At 48.0% G+C, this 18,495-nt stretch overlaps 1 protein-coding gene across 1 annotated transcript in view; it reads left to right on the top strand.

Annotated features, from left to right (window-relative positions):
- Positions 1–711: 711 nt before the first annotated feature.
- TRAM2 (translocation associated membrane protein 2) overlaps positions 712–18,495 on the top strand; it is a 74,891-nt gene continuing 57,107 nt past the window's right edge. The window contains exon 1 of the mRNA XM_028509577.2: positions 712–860. Coding sequence (XP_028365378.1) covers positions 741–860 — 120 coding nt within the window. The 5' untranslated portion in view covers positions 712–740. The remainder of the gene's footprint in view (positions 861–18,495) is intronic.

Raw genomic sequence — 18,495 nt, 5'->3', positions numbered from 1 at the left:
GCCTAACCCACTGCAAACTCTCCATAAATACTTCATCAACCGTCCTCGCAGTGCGCGGTGGTCAGCTAGAAGGCCAGAGTGCAGCTTCCTCCCTCCACTGAACCTGCGCAGCTCTCAGCTCCCCAAGGCCACATCTTGCACCCCAGGGAATATCCGGCTGCCCGCGGCTGCCCGGGCCTTCCTTTTCCGCGGAGGAAGGAGCGGGCCTCGGGAGTGGGAAACCTGGGCCCACTTCCTGTCCGGGAAGGACAGGACCCGGCGTCCGCATCCCTCGCGGCCTACTCGGTCCGCGCCCGGAGCAGCCGAGCCGCCACACTAAGAATGCGGCCGGGTGCGGCGCGAGCGCGCTGCAACTGGGCCCGGGTCGAGGAGGAAACAGGAGCCACGGCAGCTGGGAGTGAGGGGAACCTTGGCTGCGCCCGCCGGCTCCGCCTCCGCGGCGTGCGTGGCGGCGAGGGGGTTAAGTGCATGGGGGGCGGGGCCGGATCGAGCCAGCGCGCCGAGTGCGGGCAGCTAGTGGGGTGGGGGCTGCGGCCGGGGGCGGTTCCGGGCGGCGGGGGCGGGGGCGGGGGCGGTCGGAGGAAGGGGGCGGGCCCCGAAGTTGTTGGGCGCTAGGCCGGCTGGCGGGAGGGCGAGCGGGCTGCGGGCCGGCGGGCGGACCGGGCCGGGGCTGGAGAAGTTTGCGCGGCGGCTTGTGAGCGCAGGGTGCGGGCCCGGCCGGCCGCTGCGCGCCCGCTGCCATGGCTTTCCGCAGGAGGACGAAAAGTTACCCACTCTTCAGCCAGGAGTTCGTCATCCACAACCATGCGGACATCGGCTTCTGCCTGGTGCTCTGCGTCCTCATAGGGCTTATGTTCGAGGTGAGCGAGATCCGGGAGGGGGTACCCTTTCTCGTGCGCCGCCCGACGGACCCCTGTCCGTCCCTGGGGTCCTCGTCTGAGCTGGGGCACCGGGCTGCCCTGTACGTTATCTGCACCCCGGCTTTGTACGCTGTACCCGCCTTAGTCTCCAAGTCAGCCCAGACACCCCCCCCCCCGCCCCCAGCTCCGCTCCGTGCCAGCCGTGCCCAGCTCAGCAGCCCCCTTGGGCACCCACCATATCCTGCAGCTCTCTCTGCAGCCCTGAATCCTAAGCCTGGCCTCGAACCAACCGTAGTGCTTCCACCCTGGCCCGAACAGTGGGGTTTCCTTTCTGGTGTCCGGGAGCCAAGCCCGGAGACTCCCAGACCCAGAGTCATTGCACAACTATCTCTCTCTCCCAAGCGGTGGCTGCCACCTCTTCTGGGCTTTTCCGGCGGGAGGGACCCCGACCCTTTTCCACCTCCCATCTGATTTTCTGGGCCCCATCCCAGCAGTGTCCTCCCGCCTACTCCCCCTTTTTGCCCTTGTCTAAGGGCCAGTTTTCATGTTACCCATTATCACTCTGGGTTATTCCATTAGCTCCATCTGTGGTGGACCCAGAGCTTCTCCCCGTTACAGGGCCAAGGAGAGGGATGGGATATCCTGTGCTTTTAGGGGCGAGTTGATTCTCCGGTACCTGTGGGAGTAGTGGGGAGAGAATGGGTCCTGCCACTTCCCCTTCCCTGCCTCCCCAGCACTGCGCTGGTGCGGGCCTTACGGAGCAGGGACTTGTGGTAAGCCCCGCTGGTCAGGATCTGATGGGAAGGACTCTGTACACCTAAGAGATCAAGAAAAATGTGATATGCAAAAGTTAGAAGAACTGGAGGTAAGTGAGCATAATAGGGCTTGCTGTGGTATATCTTGGGTGGAGTAAGATAGTGACACTCCCCTCACTCTCAGTGTGGTCTCCAATGAGGCAGCTCCTTGTCCTCCATTCTGGGTAGGATTGCTTATCTGTATTCTCAGGAGTGGGTTAGGAAGCTATAACCATTTGTGAACTTCCTTGAAGATGGAGGATTCTAGCGGGGCTAATTTCTCCTTCTGTGTTTCTCTGTCTCTGTGCTTGTCCTCTCCTCTCTAAGGATGACAAGGGTCCTAATTGGCCCTTGAAGCTGCCCTCCAGCTGGGGACATTTTTGTGATGGCTGAGTCTCAGTTAGATGTGTGAATGTGCTCTTGTCTGGGCTTCAGGGTCTGTAGGAAATACACCTGAGACTAGGACTGGGGTCTGCACACCAGCTTTTGGTAGTTCTTCTTTACTTCTGTCCTTCCCTTCTTCCTCCCAACCCTACAGCTCTCATGGTATATTGGAAAGGGCTTTAGCTAGGGTTGTCTCTATGTCCCAGTCCCTCCCTGCTTTGTCACTAGACTGATTAAAACAAACAAAATACAACTGACTGCAACCTCACTTTCCCCATCATTGAAGAGGTTAGTAAAACCCATCTTCCTCATGGGGTTAGTGTAAGGTTTGAGATCTTATAAGAAACAAAAGTCATAGTAGATTCTACAAAAGTGAAAAGAAGTCAATTGTTCCTGTTATTATTTAACATAATAATAGCTTAATGAAATAAAAGAGTCAATATCCTCTGTCCTATTTGTGTCTATTTGTCGTCCTCCATTCTAAGAGGCCTCCCAGTGCCATGTCACCAGTCTTGGAGGGTGTGGTTGGAAAGACACACGTGACAGCTGTAGCCCTCATAGCCTCACGCCACAGCCAGTGAAGTCTCTTGCATAGGCTCATGGCTCTCTTGGCTGGGTTTCTGGCATTTGTTAAGGTTTGTGGCTCTACCTGCTTTCTTGGCTCAAAAGGAGCTGCCCAGTGTTTGAGCTTAGTACCTCCTGTCCTCCCTGCCTCTAGTCTTGGAAAGTCCTATGTATTCAACCTGGCACTCTGTGGGAGTTAAAAAGTACTAGGAGCCCTTAACTCCCAGCACCTGACAGAAGAGGGGGAAAAAAACCCCTCCTTTTCTCTTCTTCGGATTGGACTGGGGAATGTGGAAGGGACTTTGGCTGAAGTGCCTGCAAGGCTTCCTCCCGCCCTCGCCCTATAGAAACTTAGACCTCCATCTCTGAGCTTGCAGGGCTGGAGTCTCCCTCTCTGGGAGGTGCCTAGAAGGTGCATTGTGGGATTGCTGGTGTGTGCTGGTCTGGGAGAAGGGGGGCTGTGTTGAACCTCCCTTATGGAGGATACATGTTCTGCTGTGCTAGGTACAGAGGAGATCTTCATCATCTATACCTACCAACTGACTCTCTGCAGAGATAGGTATTTTAGGGGAACTGAGATTTTTAGAACTTTGCTGTTCCTACTAGCCAAGAGCAGAAACAGCTCCATTACTTTTAGGGACCTCAGAGAAGCACATGTGGGCATCTTCACGTTTGGAGTAAAGCTGGGGGCAGCACCTCATAACCCAGCCCAGGACTTAGTAGATATCACTTAGGGTCCTCTGGGTTGTCCCCTGGAGGTATGGTGTGTCTGTGTCTGTATCTGTATGTAGGGATACATATGGGAGGCAGTCCTGCACTTAACACTTTTTCCTAGAAGTATGGAGAGAAGGTGGAAAGGGAAGGGGAAGACAGACAGAGTGAGGGAGAGGACAGCAGGCTCTTGGATTTCTAACTTGGGCATGGCTAGGATTTTTTTATTCAGAAGGTGAGTCAAGGAAACTCATTTATAATTCTTCCCACAGAAAGTCTACTGGTCATTCCTCTTTCTGGGGTCCCCTGCCCAGTCTCTGCCAGTAAGCTGGTCCCCTCTCCCCAGCCCATGTGTCCTAACTGGTCTCCACCTCATTCTGGCCTTGCCCTTTCCCCTACTTACTCATCAGCTCACCATCATTCGGAGTGGATTCATTCCCCACCGAGGGATCCCAGGACTTCAGTTCTGTCCCCTGGAGATGATGACGACTCCAAATTCCTTCCCTTGGCATCACTTCCTATTGGGAATAGACATGAAAGGGTGACTTGCCCTCCTCCTTTTGACTTAGTTTTGGGCCACCCTGAGATTCCTTCTCTCATTTCCAAGGCAGGTTCTTTTCCCCAGAACTCAGGTTTTCTCTCTGTCCTGCATGCTGTTTGGAATAGAGCTGTTCTGTGCAGCCACAGCACTTGGCTAAAAAATGTCAGGAATGTGGAGCTTTATTTTCCCCCTCCTTCCCTTCCAGCTTTCTCTTTCTTAACTCTGCTTTCCAGAGAGGTGGGGAGTTTTCCACACAACAGTTTGGCCCTTCAGTCTATCTTAGGGGGGTCTGGCCTGACAGTCCTTCAGGGTGTGGGCAGCCACTGGGGGTGTGTATGTGTGTGTCAGATTTAAAGTAGTCTCTCGCCCCAACCCCTCTGCAGTCACTTTCCAGTGTCCCTTTCAGTGCCACGTTTCAAACTGAGACGGGCAGAGGACAGAAACTCTCATCAGTGAATGGAGACTGACAAAGGGGTGGGGGTACAACTTATACATTAGCTCTAAAATGTCATTTTGAGACAGAAACTTTGCTTGTTTTAAAGTTCATTTGTGGGCTCTGCTGACCCTGTAGCAAGGAAATGTTTCTGAAATTCTGGGCCCTCGTTTGTTTGGTCTGTGATGACTTAAGGGTTTTGGACTTAGAAGAATTTTTGGGTAGTGGCTCGTGTTTGGTTTTTGTTTCGAAGCCAGGTGTGGTAGAGTTCTCTTTCTCCAGGAACTGTCTTCTTCCCTGTGTCTGAGACTTTGGGTGATGTATTTGCAGCATGTACAGTGGGAGCCCATTGCGTCACGCCTGTTAGCACGTGGATGCTGTGGCACTGGTTCCCATCCTCCCAGACGTACCTCTGGTCATCATAACCTGAAGTGAGACTGCTGGTCCTGTCTCTTAATATCAGTGTTGCAAAATAGTCCCGTTTATATAGTGTTAATGCAAAAAGGTACGTGCACGGTACCGATAGGCATCTGTGCACATATGTTGTCCTTCACTAACTTCTAATGCACTTTTAAAGACATTCCTTTACCAGTTTTATATTTCCTGGCTTTTTGCATCTTTCTGTCCACCTCTGATGTAGTCTATCAGTAATGTTCTAGAAAATTAGTCAGGGGAAGCCGGGAAGGGTTGCAAATCCTCTTGTGTGCCCTTGTTCTGTGGTTAGATTTCTACATGCATCACTCAGTCATCTGAGCAACAGAGCAGAACTTTGGGACTAGTCTCTCCTGGCCCACCCTCAGGCGTCACCCTGTGTGTGGGATGTAAGGCACATGGATGATCCCGATTTCTTCCCTTGGGAAAGTGTGATACCCAGAAAGGTGGTGTTAATCAGTCACTGAGGTTTTGATCTCCACTGTCAGATGAAGAAACCTGTCCAAATGCCCTGCACTGTGCCTGGCACACTGACACTTATGTGATGGTCTCAGCGACCATGCTGATGGTGATTGTTTGGCTTCATTGTTGGGTCTGTGCTACACCTTCTACCGTCACACCAGCTGCTTGGGGCCTCCGGCTGTATTTCATTTTGGATGTGACCTGCTTTGGCATGAGACCATTCCCTGAAGTCCTCCAGTGCTAGCTGTCCGCTTTCCAAAGCGTGCGAGTGTTACACACTGAGTCCCTCTTTCCCCCAGCGAGCCTGTGGTGTGGCTGCTCCACATCTGTTTTCTCTGCCATCTGTCTTATTAGAACACAGGCTGTGGATACCGGAGGGTCTTAGTGTTGCCACCGTCAGCTGTGGGAAGGACCCATGAGGAGGCCGCTTCGCAAGCTAAATAAGGGCCACTTTTTTCTTGCTTCCTCTGTTGTCTGAACTGAACCCTCAGTTGCTGTTTCTCAGGGGCACTGTCCAGACCAGTCGCAACAGAGCGCCTCAGTCCTGGCTGTTTGTAGAGTAACGTGTGTTGCTATGGTGAAAACTTCACTCCTGCAGGCATGAGCTCCGTTTTGATCTGCTTCGTTGTGGGCAGGGGCCCCAGAAATCACTCTGTGGCATAGCTGATGTACCTCCCCTTCCCACCCTGATAAATGATGACGAAGCCAGAGGGTTGATAAGACTGGATTAGAGTTTCCAAACTACAGAAGTGCTTTCTAATCGGTGAGTGCACTATTAGTAGGCTTTGCTGGGAAACTTTCCTGATATTATCTCTTAACCGTTTTATCCAGTGCTGTGTATCTGGTATCCATTGGTACCTAATAGTTAAAGAAAGGAAAAGAAAACAGTAAAACTACTAATGTGCCTCCTGACACAGCTTTTTATTTCATGGGCAGACCTTTATCTTTCGTACAGTCTAATGCTTTGCCTTGATTTACCTCTGCTGTCTCAAGTGTCCCCCGTAGAAGAGAACCAAACCTAACAATCACAGCTGGTCAACGCTGGGAGTTAACTGTGTGGTTTAAAGAGCTTTGCAGGAGGCTCTTCTGGGCAGTGTGGGTTCACACAGCCTCCCTGGATTTTCAGCAGAGGAAACGTAGCCAGATTGTGAGTAGGGGGCTCTGAGTCCTCTAGAGACCTCCCGTGAGTTGGTGGGAGCCCACGGTTAAGGGAGGCGCTGTCCTGTGACTCCACCCAAGCCACGCTGCCACTTGACAGTTCCCTTCATTTGTCTTGAGGGGTTGGCAACACTCTCCATCTGTGAAATGCTTTACTAGCTTCACCCTGTAATCTGGATGGTTTATGGGGGTTGTCATACCCATCCAGAGCTTGGCTTGGAGAGGAGAGACTTGGCCCAGGACCATCTGCTCCGAGTTAGAGTTGGAGCCAAAATAAGAATTCAGCCACGTCTGGCTCACATTTAGAGCTCAGGCCCGGTGCTTCCACGAGTGGGGTGTCAACGGAATGTAGCCACGGGCTGCTTTACTTTTCTTTGTCTGAGTGGAATCTGTTTATTACCTGGAAGTAATGTCTGCGGGTCATTGTTCCACTCGAGGCTTTTCTGTCTGGAACAATCCTTGAAATTTGCATCTCCCTGAAAGAGACTACAGAGAATGACCCAAATGTGAACGTAGGCAAGTAGGCAGAGGCTTTACCTGCTGTTCAAGTTACTGCCTGTTATTAGCCAACATCTGTGTGAGAGTAGCTGCCTCTGGCTATTATATTTTCACTGCCCTGTATCATCAAGTTAATATTGGGGGTAGCTCAAGGGCACATCTTTTCTCCTGAGTTTTACAAGTTTAAGGGCTAAAAGGAAACCTAGAAGTCATCTGCTGTGTTTACAGAAGAGGAAAATAAGATTGGGAGATTTTCCCAGGACAGTAGAGGGAATTTCTGGCAAACTTGGGGCTTGAATTCACATCTTCTCACTCAAGTCCAGTGCATTTTCCACACATCTGCCCCCTGGAATTCCAGACGCTACCTTTAAATGCTAGTGTATGTGTAGAAGAAGCCTCACGGATGATACATCTTTCTTAAGTCGGCTGTGCTCATTCATTTGGCAGCTGTTTCGTGAGTGCCTGCTGCGTGCCTGTGCCGAGCTCTGGGAATGCAGATGAATAAGGTGGGGTCCCTGTCCTCACAGAGGTCACACTGTGGTAGCTGAAAGCTGATAAACTGTTTGTGCATGGGAGCCAGGCCATGAACGTGATGTGTGTGGCAGGTGCAACTCACAGGCTTACAGACTGTTGGACCTTAACCTCAAGCCTTTGTGATTGGTGGAAAGGGAGTGATTTGTTGCATTGAGACCTAAAACCCTGAGTGTGGGACTGTTGGTAGTCAGAGGACAAGAGTGGTGGTCACTCCTGAAAGTCTTGGGAAGCACAGCTAGTTCTCTTGTATTTGACAGCTTTGCGAATAAGCAAACTGACCAGAGGCACTGCGTGTGTTTGGGTGTGTGCACCTGTGCACAGGTGCAATTTTTAGTACGAGGAGGCCTTTATTGATTGAAACCTTGGCTGAGGTTAGGAGAGCTCTTCCACATGGTTTCTGAAGAGTTATCAAACTTGAACATAATCTGAAATGTTTCTTTTGGGTTGGTGGAGGTGATAGTCACCTGGTGACAAAAATCCTCCGAGCCTTGATTGCTCTGTCTTTGAAAGAGGGAGAAGGTTTCTTAATAAAGCTCCTGAATTTTGCAAGGGCAGAGTGTTTTTAATTTAATCAGCTTGTTCCTTCACGTTTATTATAAATGTGTAGATATTCTCTTTTTATAGAGAATTTTAAGAAGACACTTTTTAGTGACTTATCACCATTATGAGACTTATGTGGCTAATGAGGAGACGGGTGTGACTATCTCAGGACAGAGGGTATGGATCTAATTTTTAGAAACATGCCTCCCCTTCCTCTGTTGACCTTCCTGCTTGCTTTGAGGAATGCCCAAGACCATGCTGGTTAGTTAACAAGTGTTCCGTCAGGTTTGTGTGCCTCGTGGGGTGCTGGCACCTGCATAGAGATAGCCTTGTGCGTCATTGGGAATGCAGAATGTGGCCCTGGGTTTAGAAGTGCCAGGGGTGTCTTATCAGCCCCTTTCCTGAAGGTTAAGAGCAGCCTGGGGGGCTCCTGACCTGGAGGAGCATTCCTTGGATAAACAGGCCTCCCCTCCAGCAGTTCCTGGAGTCCTGTAGGAAGTCAGGAAGTTGCAGGGCCTGCTTCACAATGCTTGGTTTCCTGCTGAGAATTCCTCAGAACTTGGAGCAGAATTGAAGTTTTTAGACCCAACACTTTCTGGAATTTTGAGTGTATTTAGTTTATAGTCTGACTTTGTACTGGATCAACTTTTGACCTCAGTGGGCAAGGAGTAACTTGTTCGTATGGATTTTGTGGCTATTGTTTGGAAGAGGGATGTGGAGGTGGGAAGGAATGGTTGATAGCTGATTTTTTTTTTTTAATTGCAGTTTGGTCTCTGATTTATCATGGAGTGTGAATAAGTGCTCCTCTTCCGGAGTCTCTGAGGCATGAGCTGTGGCCTGGGCAGGGAGGTGTGTGGTGGTGGGTGGGAGGGCGAGGACTCGGACCTGGGAGACCTGGTTCTCCCCAGGCTCTGCCATAAAATAGCTGTGTGGCCCATGCCAGCCCCTGTACCCCTCGGCCCCTACTTGCTCCCTGGAAGTGTCAGCTGCCCTGTGGCACAGTCATGCCCTCTGAGCATGGTCATGCAGACCACGCTGGAGAATGTGTGTAAAACTTATGTTGCCACTCAGCAACTGGGAGGAAAGGGAAGGAGGCGCCTTCCCCCAGCCATAGAGGTTTAGGATGAGTCAGAATCAAGTTGCACCTCCATTGGATTAGTGTCTCAACTTCAACTCTTGGTTTCACTTCTTACTTGAGTTGAAATCAGTTTCTAACCTAAATTTGGGTTTGACATATAATAGAGCTTAGCAGTGGGGAGGGGAAAAACCCCCACATAATCGGAAAGGAATTGTTGAGGGGTAGGGAGAAGGTTGGCTTGGTTTGTGACTTCCATGGCAGGGCTGACCAGGGGACCCAGGATGACCAAGAAGAGGTCACTGCTCTGGGCAGAATGACCCGTGCCTTCTGTTCGGCCGAGTCAGGTTTTATCATACCAGTTCTCTGAATGTGGTCTGGGGCCTGGGGCTTGAGCATATTCCATATTCGATGATACGTTCATCACACACACATACACTTATCTGTGGCTTTTTTTTTTTTTAAGGTCAATAGGGTGAACCTAGTGTCTGGAAGCTGGCCCGTGATCTGCCCTCCCCAAGCCCCACTCCCGACAGTGCTCTTCAGGCTTTGCCTGGACAACTGGCACTGTTGCTTCTACTGCTCTTACTTCGCCTCAAAGTCCTCTTCAGCTCCTCTGGTCGGATGGCATGCTTCCTTCCTCAAAGTTATGAGGATGAATTAAAAACAGTGCAGAGGTGGAGAAGAGGTTGAGAGGAGATGCATCAGTATTTAATTATGTTCTTCTGAAGCCTATTTCAAGTAGGAATTATCCATTGTATTTAACATTTGACGTGTCACAGTTTTTGACTCACCAAAAGTAGTCTTCACCTGTGTCATCTAATAGGTAGCTACTAGCCGCATCTGGCTATTTGAACATGAATTCATCAAAATGAAATGAAATGGAAAATTTAGTTCCTTAGTCACATTAGCCACATCTCAAATGCTCAGTAGTGTAGAAAAGAGACTATTTCCATCATCACAGAAAGTTTTATTGGACCATGCTGGTCTAAACATTGCTTGCTGGGTCTGTGTTTTCTGTTTTTGTACAAATAGACAGTCAGGGACCCTGGTGGTGTGGTTCTGTTAGGGAGCCCTTAGTGGTGAAGGTCATGGCCCTGGAGCCAGGCTGCCTGAGTTCGAATTCAGGTTTGCCACATCCTAGCAGTGTATCTTGGTAAATTCTGTCACCTCTCTGTGCCTCAGTTTCCTCATCAGTAAAACGGGGATCATAGTATGTTGTAGAGTGGTTGAGAAAATTAGATTGATACAAAATGCGTAAGAAATGTTAATGCAGATACAGCACTTCAGAGAAGGCCTGTACCTATCGTTCTCATCCCATTTGAAAGAGTTGGAGTTATACCTCGACTATATGGAACTGCCCTTTGTGGCCGCCCATTCATCTGGAACGTGAGAAATGGGAGGCAAAGAAGGGGTCCTGGAGCAGTCTGATAATGGCCCTAAACCTGCGCCCTGTTGCTGCGTGTGCCGCATCTGGGCGAGTCTCCCAGGCTTTGCTCAGAGCTCACTGCCGTTTCTTTATGTAGAGTTATACGAGGCTTGGTTGTCTGGTTCCCAAGATTTCAGAAGAAAGAGTAAGTTAATGTGGAAGAAGAGCTGGGATAGGTAGACGAGTGGTAGCGGACAGCTTGGAGGGCTATTAATTGTTAAATACTTACAAGTCATAAGAAATGAAAAAAAACCACCATGAATTCCAGGTGTCAGTTAGTATATGAACAAAGAGCTCCAGCAGATTTTCAGGTTATTATGATAGACTAGTGTAGTACAGTACACCATAAGAATGATTATATGTTGTTTCATGAAAAAATAAAAAGGTGTGCAGTATACTCAGAAAGATTTTTTTAAAAGTTTCCATCCACAGTGATTAATGTTAAAGTGTCTATACCTAAATCTTTAGCAGCATGGAAAATTCGGCCACCCAGAATGATTCAGCCCCAGAAATTTCCGGCGAGCCACAGCAACAGAGCCTGGAAATAAAAGGCGAAGTTGGTCTGTGCGTGCAGCATACCTTATCACCCGAGCAATGAGAAAGAAACTTTTTTTTGACATTAATACCCAGCCTAGGAAATATCTTCATTCAGTACTATTCAGCTACCTGGCCATTCAGCTTTCTTCTTTTTTGATTATTCAGTAAATATACCTATTCTGTGCAAGACTCTAAAAGCTGAAATGGAAGCCAGCAAACCTATTTGTTGACATGAGTTGTGCCACTGTGGTTGTTTTTAGAGTTTCAAAACGAAGATAATGAAGTGCTTCTCAGGCACTATTCCTTGAGCTTCTTTGGGCCCACATACATCAGGCATGACAGCTATGATCTTGTCAGATTGTCACTGGCCACTGACCACACCTTTAGCCTGCAGCTGTGGCCAAGTGTGACCTGGCCAACGTTACTGGCTTCTCAGTCGCACTGATGTTGCTCACATGGCCCAAGGGATATGTGTCTGAGTTGATTCTGATCTTTTGCCTCATGCTACAAATATTGATTAAACAGTGCTTTTGTGCTAGGCATTGTTCTGGCTTCTGGGAACATAGGGAAAGGAAACGTGCCCCATTATAGGGTACAACTTTTACCATCTAGTAAGGGAGACAGATAAAAGGACACAAGTAGTCACTTGACAGCGAGTATTCCCCTCAAGCCGCACTAGTTAGTGGCGCTCACTAAGTAGGGCTCTGCTAGAGAGAGTTGCTTTGGGAACACAGAGGAGGACTCCTAGCTCAGAGTTGATGCTGAGTGGATGCTGGCCAGGGCCAGGGAGAGAAGAAAATGTGGGATGGTTTTCGGCAGAGGTATTGGCTGGTCCCTGTGAACACAGAGGTGAAACGGGCTGGCGCTGGTGCGCACATGACGGTCCTCAGTGGGCTGGTGTCGTAGGATGCTGGGGAGGTGGGTTGAAGGTGGAAGGAAATGGAAATAGAAGAGGAAGGGTGAGGTCATGGAGGGCCTTGTAGGTCATGCCAAGGACTTGAGACTCAATCCTGGATGTAATGGGGAGGGAGCTTTGGTCAGGGCAGCGACATGATGAGTTTGCTCCAGAGACTGTGAGACTGGAGTTGAAGAGTGTGACCAGGAATCTGTGGCACTGATCCACATGAGAACTTCTTCCTCCCCACCTCCCCAAATTTTGGTCTGCACCCCCAACCAGGAGGTATGCCGAGAGACCCCCACACCGAGTTCTCTGGTGTTGATTCAGAGACTGCTGACACTGCCAGGCTCCCCTCTGCCAGCGTGTGTTCCCCTTCCACACACCTCAGCTGACACAGGTGAGCAGCAAGGTTGTGTGGGGCGGGCAGGGACAGTTACAGCTGGAGAGGGAAACAGCTTTTCCTCACAACTTGTTGCAGCCCTGATGGTGTGCAGTGATGTGCACATGCACACCATTTTGTTTTACTATATTGTGTTGCCTTTGTGTGACGTCATCCTTTGGAGTTATTCAGAAGGGGGTTTTTTGCATCTAATGTGATTTTTAATTTTTTTAAAGATTATATTTATTTACTTTTAGAGAGAAGGAAAGGGAGGGAGAGAGAGAGGGAGAGAAACATCAGTGTGTGGTTGCCTCTCACTTGTCCCTTACTGGGGCCCTGGCCTGCAACCCAGGCATGTGCCCCTACTGGGAATTGAACTGGTGACCTTTCAGTTCACAGGTTGGTGCTCAAACCACGGAGCCACACCTGCCCGGGCATGATTTTTAATTTTTTAAAAGGTAGGGCCTCAACAAGATGGAATATCTTTTTCTCCACCTTTTATTGTTGCTGTTGTTATTTTTTTTTTAGCTAAATAAGCTATATAGAGGCTTACATTTAAGTACCGGGGCCTTACCTGAGGAAGCTGCTTTTGTTTCAGTGTTCAGAGGAGGTGCAGGGAGAGGGACTTCTTTGTCATGTACCTTCCATCTCTAACTTTTGCCAGACCCTTGAAACAGATACAATGAGCTTTTCCCTGGGCTCATTTCTAGCACTCTTGTCAAATCACTCTCATTGTCAAAGGCCTGTTGGGGTGTGGGGTCTTCTCACCATAATCATTAAATGCCCCACCCCTGTGAGTGACTGTAGTTTACGTGATCTCCAGAAGAGGGAACTGAAACAGGTGCTTTGTCAGAATAGAAACCCACAGCCGTCAGGCACTGCTTCTGTCCTGACCCCTCATCACAAACCAACTACCCTGCTTTTGTTCCTGTACCTTCCCCAAGACCTTCCCCTCTTCACATAACTTCTCATTTCATGCCCCCTCTGCTGCCACACAAGCACCACCTGTTGAGAATGCTTCTCCTGGCTCTTCCTCCCAAATAGAGTTCAGTCCTGCCTTCTGCCTGCCTCTGTGTGTCTCTTGTTTATTCATTCAGCCAGACTTAGACCGAACATTTGCTCTCAGCCAAGCACTGTTTTTGGGGCTAGAATAAAAGATGAAAAGGGGACAATTGGGCCCTATTGGAGCCAGGAGTCCTTAGGGAGGTGACAGTGTCATTGCTGCTGAAGGTACTCCCCTCATTGTGTGAGGGTCAGGGGAGTATAACACCCCAGGGAGCATTAGGGACAAGTCATTTTAAAAAGAAGTTTGGGCTGGGTGGAGGCCTACGGGGCATTGACCAGGCAGATGGGGTGGGGGGGTCTTCAGGCAGTGAGAGGACGTGGGGAAAGGATAGGCGTGTGGGTGCGGTGTGTGTGTGGTACGTGCTCTGTGTTGCCAAAGTGGGGGAAGGTTAAGGAGGGAAGCGATGAAGATGAGTCTTGATTGTCTGGAAGGGTTGGGGCTGTGGAGGCCCTATTTCAAAAGTGTGGATTTGTTCCTAAGCTTAGGCAATCAGGAGCCTTTGAAGATTTCTGAGCACAGAGTGACTCAATCAGATTTGTACTAGGAAGGTCACACGCAGCAGTGCTGAGGCTGGCTCCTTGCACTAGCCGTGAGCCCTCCAAAAGGAAGGGGTTGCTCTGCATTTTCTTGGCATCCCCTATGTGCCTGACACGTAGTTGGCGTGAACTGATTGAGGACGGTCCAGTGCACACAGGACAGTGTGTGTCTTGAGGCATCTTTCTGTTTCTGCTGGTCCTTTGCAGCTTTCTGGCCATGCTGTCTCTCCTGGGTTCTCAGGTAATGGGAAAGAGATGCTTTGAGCACATTAGGAATGCTGGGTAGTTTAGCATCTTAGCCTTTTAAAGCTTAAAGAAGTTTTTGTAGGTGGTCTTTGGCAATAGTCACATTTTTCAAAAATCAAAACATAAAAAAGAAAACACTACCCTCCCTACCTCTTCTCATCCAGCTCCCCTTCCCTGGTAACCACTGTTATTAACTCTTTTGCATTCTTCTTGGGTTTATTTATGCAAATGTGAGCAGCTATAAATATATGGTGGATTTTACCTGTGTGTGTGTTTGTATGTGTGTGTTCCTGCCCCATTTCTTAGCCACAGTGAAGCATATTATCTGCCTGTTCTGCACCTTGCTTTTTTCGGTTAACAAAATATCCTAGAGATCTTTCCGTGTCGGTACACAGAATTTCCTCACTTGTGTCAAGGTTGCGCAGTCTTCTGTCGTGCAGGTTCACTGTAAGCCGTTTAACCAGTCCCCTCCCACTCGGGCTGTTTCAGCTTGGTGTGCACATCATTTTGTACCTGTGCACGCATATCTTGTAGCATGTTTTCCCAAAAGTGGGGTGACTGGGTCCAAGTGTAAGTGCCATTGTACTTCTGGTAGATGAATTGTCTTTGTCCTTTTGAGATACCATGTTGAAACCAAGCAGTCAGTTAGCTGTGGACTACTTATCGTGTGTCCATGAAAACACACAGTCGTATACTGAATGCTGTACCAGTGTCTGCACTGATTTTGGTCGCTGCGGTAGTGTCAGCATCCAGCACAGTGCCTGATGCAGCAGGAGTCCAGTACCTGTTGGGTTTTTAACATGACATCGGTTGGCACATCTGGGCATCAGGGCTCTTCTCTACTGATTCTCTTTCAGCCCCTCCATGATGTTTCTCTCACCTCTGGCCCTTCGCACAAATTCTTTGCCCGGGACACTCTCCCGTCTTTCACTTGGCTAGCCGCTCCTTCAGCCACTTACCGCATTTTCTGGAAAGCCCTCCTTCATCCCTGGACAACACTGAGTTCTGCCTCACCACTCTGAATTCCCTGTGCTTCCCTATCACAGTTCCACCTGCCCCCACTTTCAGTGGAGTGTGGCCTGGTGCCTCCCCATGGTCCGGCTCAGGGGCAGGAGCAGGCCTTGCTCGTGCTGCGTCGCCGGCATCCCACACAGCACTCGGCACTGTGGTGGTTCTCATGAGACGTTCTTTCCGTGAGTGAGTGGAAAGTAGAACTACCAACTGACAGCCAGTTTTCAAAGACTTTTTTCTGTATTTAATTAAATAATTCATCTATCATCAGATTTACCAGTTAAAGTGTATAGCTTAGTGGTTTTTAGTAGAACTCATCATGTTTTGCAGCTATCACCATTATCTAATTTCAGAACATTTTCATCAACACTCCCCAAGAAACCAGTTGGCTGTCACTTCCCATCACTCCCCATTCCCCAACCACTAATCAATCTCCTTTCTGTCTCTTTGGATCGACCTATTCTGAACATTTCAGGTAAATAGAATTGTAAAATATGTGGGCTTTCATGACTGCGTTCTTCCATTGAGTATAATGTTTTCAAGGGCTGTCCATGTCCAGCACATGCAGCACCCCATTCATTTTTATGGCTTAGTAATACTCCACTGTCTGCGAATGCTGCATCTCGTTTATCCATTCATCAGTTGAATGGACATTTGGGTTGTTCCCGCCACGTTACATGAATAATGCTGCTGTGAATACTTGTGTACAAGTTTTAGTGTGGACATAATATTTTCAGTTCTCTTGGGTATGTACCTATGAGAATTGCTGGGTCATCAAGTAATTTTAATATGGGAAAGGAGCCAGCATTGGAACTGTATTGAACAGTTTGTGTTTTTGATCTGAGAGTTATATCTCAGGGCCAGCGATCCAAATATTGCTCCTTATTTTCCAGGGCTGGCTTTTGAGACTTGCATTTAATAGACTGTGGCCTGATAGTCATCTGTGATTCAGAGGCAAATATGGTCAGATTTTACACAACAGAATTCACTGAATTTTTACCACGTGCACTGTGCTAACTCTGTGGAGATGCCAAAATACAGAGGACACAGCTCTTGCCCCAAAGTCATCATTTATTTGAAACGATCTGAATATCCATCTGTATTGAACCAATTAAGTAAAGTATGGTATAGCTATACAATAGAATACTTTATAGCTGTTTAAAAGAGGATTAAGTGAATTGTGAATTGGTGTGAACTGATGTCTGAGAAAGGAATAGGTTATAGATTAGTATGTATAGGGTGAGCCCATTTTATTAAAAAAAACTTCATATATGCTTAGGCAAAATTTGGAAGGGTCACAGCCAACTGTCAACATTGATTATGTTTCTAGGAGGAAGTTTATGGAAGGTTTTAGCTTTCAAGATCATAGGTTTCCCTTTAAACGTTTTTACAACAGGTATGCATAGCATTTAACTTCACTTAGCTCCCCCAGCCCTGGCCAGTGTGGCTGAGTTGGTTGGAGCCTCGTCCCATCACTGAAATATCACAGGTTTGATTCCTGGTCAGGGCACATGCCTGGGTTGGGGGTTTGGTTCCCAGTTGCATATGATCAATGTTTCTCTCACATCGATGTCTCTTTCCCTCTCTCTCTCCCTCCCTTCCCCTCTCTTCAAAATTAATAAGCACATCTTTGGGTGAGGATTAAAAAAGTTCACTTAACTCCTCCAATTCCTAAAAAAAGGAATTAGAAAAAAAAGGAACTTGAGATAATTATATCTAAATTACTAGATACCAATATAGGATATAATATACAATATTGGTATAATATACCAATATAATATAATATACCAATATAATATACTATGTATTAGCATATAACTAGATGCCAAATAAGTTTATGGTCAGTATATTAGTCTTACAAGCTGTGTAAGCCCAGAGATGAGAGAGTTTTGGGGGAAGTTTCATGAAAGAGGGGTGGGACTTGGCTTGGACCTTAAAGGGTTGTAATATTTATATAGCATTTCACATATAGAGTCAACGACAACACACATGTATTGAGTACTTACCTGGTGCTGAGCACTGATAAGTAATCACCTGTGTTCTCTCCATCACTCGTCAACAGTGGGATAGACACTACGATTACTCCCATTCCACAGATGAGAGCACTGACATTTAGAAACACTAACCTGACAAGGTTTCCCTTGCTCTGAAATGCCAGAGCCGGGACTCCAAGCCTGCCTGACTTCGGAGCCCAAGTCCTACACTGCACTCTAACAGGAAGAAGACTAAGGCCTGGAGAACTCAGATAAGTTGTCTGAGAACTGGGGAACCAGAATCTGAACGCAGGGTATTACAAGTAATCTGTAATGTTTATTACACTGATGTTTCTTTTTCTTAGTAGAAAATCCTCAATTATTAAAAAAAATTTTTAAATATACTTCATGTATTTACTTTTAGAGAGAGAGGAAGGGAGGAAGACAGAGAGGGAGAGAAACATCAGTGTGAGAGGAACATGGATCAGTTGCACACCCTCAACTGGGGACCCACCCTACAACCCAGGCATGTCCCCTGACCGGGGACCTAACCGGTGACCTTTCGGTTTGCAGGCCGGTGCTCAATCCACTGAGCCACACCAGCCAGAGCTACTGTGATGTTCTTGACCTGAGTTCCAGGCCGTTGAAATCCCTGGAGGTGGTAATGGAAGGCCGAGAGGTTCTGGGTCAGAGAGGTGAAAGTCTTCCTAGCATGCCCCCTTTCTTGAATATCATAAATGGGTTAGACTAGTGTTCAGCATTTCTCAGACTTACACTACCATCTCTTTCAAGTGGCAGTTAGCGACATCCCACAGACTTCACTCTGTGAAACGCTCCTCCCTTCCCATGCTGTAAGGAGGGGCAAGTGAAGGTGGTTCCTGAACAGCTCCCTCTCTGCTTTGATAAATAAGAGTGCGGACTCTAATGTCAGGGTTGGAAGAGTGTGAGGAAGATGGTATTTGTTGGGATCATTGGAGAGGAGTTTCCCGGATGGATTTGGGGCTACATCGCTAACCACCTATGCATTTTACTGGCTTCTCCCTGGAAACCCATTGAGTGTCGTATTTGCCGTCTCTGCGACTCTGTCTCAGTGAGTCATGGTTCACAGTGATCACAGCTGCATACTTAAACCCTTCCCCATACTTCTTAAACTCAAATTCTTCAGCCCACACTTCACTAAATTTCGTACTGTGAGCATTGGAGGTTTCTAAGTGCCACCATCTTTTTTTCTGTAATATGTGCCATTACTATTTTGATTGTGGTAAAATATACATAATATTTAGTATCTTAATCATTTTTAAGTGTACAGTTCAGTACTATTAAGTTACCGTCACATTGCTTTTGTGACCGTTCTCCAGAACTCTTAAATTCATCCCATAAACATTTATTGAACCTGCTCCTTGCAGTTTCCTGGGACATGGAGGTGGCTGAGGT

Source organism: Phyllostomus discolor, chromosome 4, assembly GCF_004126475.2.
Source record: "Phyllostomus discolor isolate MPI-MPIP mPhyDis1 chromosome 4, mPhyDis1.pri.v3, whole genome shotgun sequence".
Classification (NCBI taxonomy): Eukaryota; Metazoa; Chordata; class Mammalia; order Chiroptera; family Phyllostomidae; genus Phyllostomus; species Phyllostomus discolor.
The sequence above is the reverse complement of the archived record's forward strand: the minus strand, read 5'-3'. Positions and strand labels throughout refer to the sequence as shown.